We start from the raw sequence: 7263 nt of genomic DNA on the forward strand, positions 1-7263 counted from the left end.
GTGGCCAAAAGGTTGTCCATTCGCCTAGGCAGTCTTGTTCTCCTCCTCACTTCTAAGCAAGGTTATACCACATTGCTTGAACTTGGCAGCTATCAGGTTTGTATTTTATTCGGCGTGCTCGTAAAAGATCCGGCAGTTGTGGGCCGTCTAGCTGGTTCGCATTTGTTAGACTATTTGAATGCTCAGCCCGACTCGATTGCCAAACCAATCTCTTCTCCTTCTCGGTGGCTCCCTCCTTCAAAGTCCTAACCAATGATTACATGTTCGTGTTGACCGAGATTTTCACGCTGGTACTAGTCAAGGGGAGCTGGTGTCATATTCCGTGACAAAGCCGGTAGCTACACTCGAGGTTTCGGATCCTGCCTATCTAAAAAATAAACGTTCGAATTGTAAAAATACATTAGTTAGTTGGTCAATTGACCACTGTGAAGCTATATCTATATATGTATATAGATGTGCGCGCGCGTGTGTGTATATATATATACATAAAAGGACATTGATGTAAATAAAAAGGGATCAATATTCTCTTCCATGACCTCATTTGAATTGGAATGAATAATCCAGTGTTTTCACCAACGGCGTTGGTCCATTTTTTGGCATCAAAACCCTCAATGGCGATGAAAGCCCGCCAACGGAAAATTATTTCATTTACATGGACATTTGGGGCATAGGTAGGGCGGTAGGATAGTAGTAATTTGAAACTCGGAAACGAAAATTGTTTCGACCCAAACATGAGAACGATAACTAAAACCAAAACTAGGATCGCATACTAACTCTGCCTAACTATTTGAATAAGACTTCCCAAAAGCATTTACAAGTCAATACTTTGAAATAGAATCAGGGTTATTTACTCGTTGCAACACAAACTCTGGATTAATTTTTGTAGCGAGCAGCAGATCGACCATCTACCGGTAAAAGACCTACTTAAACACCGCACACGACGGATTGCATCATACTTAGCAGCACTATTTAGTCATCATCTTCACTCTCTCTTTTCCATTCTTCGTTTTCAAATAAGTCTTCAGGTGGGTCATAGACGATCATATCAGGAAATAGCTCCAAGAAGTCATCTTTCACCTTCTCCCTCAATTCTGGGTACGGGAGGAGGCCCTTCAATATCACTCTAAACGGCAGTGAGATTGGGGGATCAGGTGATTGTCTCATTTCACCATATATCTCCATTGCCTCCGAGGGCAAACCACTATCTAGGAAAGCCCTGATGATGTCCCCGAAAGTATGCTGATCAAATAGAACTTCCTCTCTCTTAAGATCTCCCCAAACCTTCTTTGCTTCATCCACCTTTTTGTTTCTTGCAAGCATCATAAGCATGTCCCTGTAAAAGAACATGTCCGGTCTATACCAAATCTCTTTACGAACCACATCATATATCTGGAAAAATAAAAACATTATGTATTAGTAAAAGAAAACAGTGCAGGATAGCCAATCAACATGCATATTTCCTTCCTCACCCACCGCAGCCAAAAAGAGTAAAATGCTCCTTTCCTTTCAGAAGAAATATGCATGTGCACTTGTTGATGCAGAATATAAGAAACTCAACTAAACAGGTCCTATGGTTGATCGACCCCAAAGTGTTCCCAGATTATAACTTAGTGCAACACAGCAAATTTCATTGAGAGGAATCAGCAAAGATCCACAAAATTTTCCAGTATCTTGGAAGTCGCTATCAAAGGTTTGTTTTTGTATGGCAACTTTACTTTTTCTCCAACCCCTTTGTAGCCTGAACTTACATACGCAAATTTACAATCCCTGCTCATAGTTGCAAGGTCCTTTCGAGCTCACCTTATTTTCATTTTATTTTGTCCTACCTTTTACGTGGGCAAATCTAGATATGCATGCTTGTGAGAAGCTGTTAATTTATTTTTGGATGACTAAGAACAAAGCCTAGTACAAGCAGCCAAAGTTGCATGACAAACTAGCAGGTTTCTGTGCATATGAACATATTAGAAACTTAAAATGCAAGACAATACACACTACAATAGAAACTGAGAAACCCCACACCTCATGAAAACTCTTAATTTTCTGCAAGCAATAAAAAAAGGGGGAGAGCAGGGAGCTTCTTGCACTGGAGCTCTTACTGTGACTTCCTTTTTGAGAAGGTAGATAAAGGATTTAATTTTCCTTTGCTGCACCCTTACAAGGGTGTGAGGGCTTAGAACCATCACCCTCTTGTTCTCCAAGAAATGGTGCGGCTCTACTGATTTAGAAAAGGCGGGGCCCTGATATAAGACCCTAGCCACACTTACGTTTTCCTTATTCCTCCTATTCTATTGAGTCCAAGGAAGAAAGAAGAAAAGTAAAAATATGGGAGATCACCCCCACACCCCACTACCCCCCCCCCCCCCCCCCCAAAAAAAAACCAAAATTTATAGGCACTAATGAGTCCAACTAATGTGCATCTAATAGGCCCTAAAGGAGGATCCAATATCATTTAGCCTTTCCAGTATCATCTCATGGTCTAGCTAAGACTTGATTAGTTACAGTCATACCCTACCACAATGTTGTAATTGACCAGAATAAATAATTAAATATAAGTGATTACACTTAGAAGATAGTGCAAACTTGTAAATTTCTAATTAACCAAAAAAAGTGTTCTCGACAAGGTATATTCCATTCCAACTTTTATTCAACTGAACCAAACACTACTTTAGATAGTAGTAGATTAGCAATAGTGCAGATGAATCACTATGAAAGAAATTGCAAAATCCTGCTCCAGAAGATGGAAAACTAAGAATTTGTACACGTGTAGCGGTGCACATTAGCCAGGCTATCCTATGCCAAAAGAGAATTCATACCTCCAAGATGGTTAGGTAACTTTGAATTGTTTCTCAATATGCATTGACCTCCAAGGCTCCAACACATAAGAGCCCAAACAATTCATCATTCTACATTCATAAATTTAACATTTCCATCCTGAATTTTCTAGAAAATCAAACAAAGCAACATTTTTTTTCAAAACCCCAACAAGCAGAACCATAATATAATGATAATGACAATAAAAATTCGGACAAAAATTTAAGAGAGAAAAAGAAGAAGTAAAGAAAACAAACCTTCATAGAGAGAAAGACCTGGTCTTGTCTCTGAAACTCGGCGAGAACAGCGAGGAGATCAGACTTGAGCAAGCGGGAGACATGGGAGCGTATGAAGTGGTCAAGGCGGAGAGGCTGAGAGCGGAGCCTCTTGAGCTCCTTAGCCACCATGAGACCTTCCTTCCCCATCTCTTTCTTGCGCCTCCATATGGAGAGACTAGGGCTTGACGCCAACGCCTTCGACCCCCCAGAGAAATAACGTTGCAAGCAAGTGTTTTGGAGCAACAAATGCACTGAAAAATCGAGATAGGGGGGTGAGGGTGAGAGTGCAGGGGTTGTAGGTGAGCTTCTTCGTACAAGATTTTGAACCAGGCGTAACATTACATTCAGGTTGCACAGTCGATAGAGTGCATTACATTCTGAAGACTCTGGAGATGGCATCAGAATTTCCCGCTAGAAGAAAGCATTTAAGAAACAACATTTCTGCACTTGAGAAAGCAAAAAACCAACAGTCAGCACATCAACACTTTTTTCTTATAGGATTTCTTCCAAACAAAGTTTACAAATACTAACGTGATTTCACAAATCTTAGCTGAAACACAGACAAACACTACAGCAACAAAGCCTGAGACCAGATGAGAAGTAATCTCTAACCAAACGATAAGGTGACTTCTTCTTCCGCAAAGACATGGAAATGCTGATTGAAACTAACCATCATACATAATTAATAAAAGACGAGTGCAGCAAACCAAGCAAAGATGGGTAAAGAAAGAAATAGCACAACAATTTAACACAAATTTCACAATAAATAAAAGGAATATACTAAACTGGTTCAAATCCAATGCCTAAGCAGAAAAATGGTTACACTGTTAAAATATATTAATAGCTGTTCATAATTAGACCAAACAAAAATAGTTATTTGTCTTGAAAAAGTAAAAATCCACAAGCACACAGTTTTCAGAAAAATACTCTTTAACACCTATGATGTGGTTTATTTGAATTACGTCAGACGCTGCACGGATATAGGATAAGGTTAAAGAAACTTATCAATGTACAAATCAGATAAATAAATAGGATATGAATAGCTCTGGAAATTAAATGGTTTGTTTAAGAATTATATGCCTTGGGTGTTTCTTTTCGGAGTGTTATCTCCGTTTCTCTCTTTCATTCGGAAGTGTTTTTTTCTTTCTGTTATCTCCCTCATTAATCTTCTATTAAGTCTAAATCTTATGAAATTTCCAAAGAACTTAGTTCCTAGTACCACATCCATTGGTCTAACAAATAAACACTTGGGCAATGATCAAAGTAATTAACGGATTCAACAAATTGATATGCTGATAAGTCTAGTAAAGAATTCTTTTCCAAGTAAAGATAACATTATAAAGGCCAATTATCAAATTTCAGATTTACAATTTTTTTCCTTCTAAGATTAATGAATCATGTCAAAGTCAAATGAGCGTTATAACGAACAAATTGGAAATGCAATGCAACCAAAACTGTCATTGGGTGGAAACAGAACAGGAGAACAAGAGATGTATACCAACCTTTAGAAGATATGAAAAGTGGGCCACTCTTGAACACCTGCTGGATCATCTGATATGTTAGAAGGCATGAAAATATTTCCCACCCACGAAGCACAATGTTAAACTACTTTGCAAAATTAAGCACAAGGGATGCAAAGGAACACCGAAACATGATCAGGTTACATTGATAACTGACAGACTGCGATTTCGGGAATCTGAAAGTTAAGAACACATTCAAATATAAAGAAATTGATTTCACTTTAAAATATCCAAGTTTCCATCAATTCCCTCATAACTTGGGCACGTTTATGTTTGTTCGGATGAAATGAAACTGCACTGCAGTTTCATTCCAAACTTGTACATCCTGTTTTGTATACTATTGGTATCATCTTAATGAAATTCTTGTTCGGTTGTTCCATAACAGAAAAGAAACATTCTAAATCCAAATCAACATCACTCGAAAATAAAATAGGCAATTAAACTCGGGCTAAGCACAACTTCATTAATTTCGACAAGTGCATTGCCACACCAACAAGTATGGGAACCATTGCGTCGAATTTACTTTGCCTTTTAATTTCCTTTCTTGTACACTTTGCTCCAGCAATCCGAACAGAACATGGAAACAAAATCAATCTAATGCAATCGAATTTCACAACATTTGCTACGAACATTCCAACACCCGTGATTTAACGAAAACCAAAATCTAAAAAAAAAAAAAAAAAATTGAAAAATCGCGTTTCACAACATCAGTTTGGCGGCTTCCCACGAAACGCAGCTAAAACGAATTTAAACAAATATTCAAAAATAAAATAAATAAATCGACTCTACTAATTTAAGCAAGAAAAGGAGAAGGGAGGAAGAAAGAGTACCGTGTTAGAAGCAGCAGGTCGAAGGGGGCGCTCAAAAGCAGCTAAAGCGGACATTTTGGGCGATTAACATCGAAATCGCGGAGAGAAGTAGCCAGCATTTCAATCGTCCGAGCCGACCATTGAGCGAACTCGGGCGAGACGGCGTAGATCGGCGAGCGAGCTGAGCTGAGGTATCAACGCGATCTGAAACCAAAAGCCATTTCTCTCTCTCTAGTGTTGGCAACTCTGCACAGACAGAGAAAGAGGCTTTTTCTAGGGTTTAAGACTTAGAGAGAGAGAGAGAGAGAGATGGTTGGAGTTTATAAAGAAGAAGGAGGAGCAACTACCATAGTTACTGCGCTGTCCGTGTGCCCCGGCTAATACGCAAAAACAGGGAGGAGAATGACAAGGGAAGCAACCAAAAAGGCGCACTTCTGAATCTCTAATTTTATTTTTTTTTAACTACCGTATTATCTACAGGATGAGGAGTTAAACAATAATACGGTTGAAATTCGTTTTTGACGATGAGGTACTGTAAAAAATTTTTTTTATAAGTAAAGAATAATAGCAATAAACCGTAATATTAAATAGTTCTGAATCTTTATTTTTTCTTTTAAATTTCTTGTTTTTTGGTTGGGTTAGATTTAATTAGTAATTAAATAATAATAAATGAATTAGGTAGGGAGCAGCAGTGGCCGTGGTAGTATTTTTGTTGGGGAGGGAGGACTGTGTTTGCTTTTTCACCTACTTGCTTGAAGCTGAAGTTGGACGAGGAGGAGGAGGGAGAGGGAGTGGTCGTCTGCAGTCGAGGTTAAGTCTCAGTGGAGAAATCGGACCAATGGGAGGGACGGGAAGGGAAGAAGGGTACAAAACAAACCAAGCTGGCAGCGGAGACGGAGGGAATCTAGACAGAGAAATTCTCTCTCATCCTAATCTTAACTAATGGAGAATAAAAATACAATTTTATCTTTTACTACAAAATAAAATCATAGACAGTAAGAGCAACTTCACCCTTAAAGACTTTGCGCCAGCACATAACCCATTTATCCACTTCAGTTAATAGTAATAGACCCTAATGAACAGTAATAGGTCAAAGCATCTCCACCCCAAAAAAAATGTGCTGGCACCCAGTCTAAAAATGCGCTGGCACAAACGATATACACCCCTACAAAATGCGCTGGCATCCAATCCATTTAAAATATTAAATAATTTTTTTATAAAATAATAAATAAATAAAATAGTTTTAATTTCGGATAGGATTTTTAACCAATCTCGTCACGCCACGTGTCATTATCCGAACGTACTATTTTTTGAATAGATTTCCGCTAAGATTTTCAACCAATCCCGACAACCCACGTGTCACTTCCTGTTTACAATAATTTAGGCAAGATTTCGATAAGATTTTTAACCAATCTTGTCATGCCACGTGTCATTATCCGAACATACTATTTTGTAGATAGATTTCTGATAAGATTTTCAACCAATCCCGACACGCCACGTGTCACTTCCTATTTACAATAATTTAGCCAAGATTTCGATAAGATTTTCAACCAATCACGTAGTGCCACGTGGCATTGTCCAGAACCTCATCTCCTTTTTTTTTGTCCATATAAACCCTACACCAATGAGTACCTTCGGCAACCCACGCCAATGAGTACCTTCGGCAACCCACGCCAAAGGACATGTGAAGGCTTCTGAGGAAGGGTGAGATGCGAGGCTTCCCTGGCATGATTGGAAGCATCGACTGCATGCACTGGACATGGAAAAACTGTCCAAGTGCGTGGCAAGGAGCTTATGGTGACAGAAAAGGAGCCAAAAGCATCATTTTGGAAGCGGTGACTTCTT

The 7263-nt window shown here is 38.9% G+C and overlaps 1 protein-coding gene across 7 annotated transcripts; it reads right to left on the minus strand.

The window, feature by feature from the left end:
* Positions 1–672: 672 nt before the first annotated feature.
* LOC148693020 (Pentatricopeptide repeat (PPR) superfamily protein) lies at positions 673–5944 on the minus strand. 7 transcript variants are annotated; one of them, XM_088680464.1, is made up of 4 exons: positions 5440–5944; positions 4592–4628; positions 3069–3535; positions 673–1389 (listed from the first exon to the last, which is right to left on the minus strand). In XM_088680464.1, the coding sequence occupies exons 3-4, from the start codon at positions 3486–3488 to the stop codon at positions 970–972; spliced, it is 840 nt and encodes a 279-aa protein (XP_088536590.1). In that variant the 5' UTR covers positions 3489–3535; positions 4592–4628; positions 5440–5944; the 3' UTR covers positions 673–969. The 7 variants fall into 7 exon arrangements, with proteins under 7 accessions (XP_088536590.1, XP_088536592.1, XP_088536587.1 ...); XM_088680466.1 differs by having other exon boundaries at positions 3069–3530; positions 5440–5943; XM_088680461.1 differs by having other exon boundaries at positions 3069–3530; positions 4592–4631; positions 5440–5863.
* Positions 5945–7263: the final 1319 nt, after the last annotated feature.

This window comes from Pyrus communis, chromosome 11, assembly GCF_041283825.1.
Source record: "Pyrus communis isolate YQ-2024b chromosome 11, ASM4128382v1, whole genome shotgun sequence".
Taxonomy (NCBI): domain Eukaryota; kingdom Viridiplantae; phylum Streptophyta; class Magnoliopsida; order Rosales; family Rosaceae; genus Pyrus; species Pyrus communis.

Coding starts and splice junctions, on each gene's coding strand:
- LOC148693020 (XM_088680464.1), bottom strand. CDS start 3,488: ATGCCATCTCCAGAGTCTTCAGAATGTAATGCACTCTATCGACTGTGC. Junction 1,390..3,068: donor AGGTCTTTCTCTCTATGAAG/GTTTGTTTTCTT, acceptor TTATTTTTCCAG/ATATATGATGTGGTTCGTAA.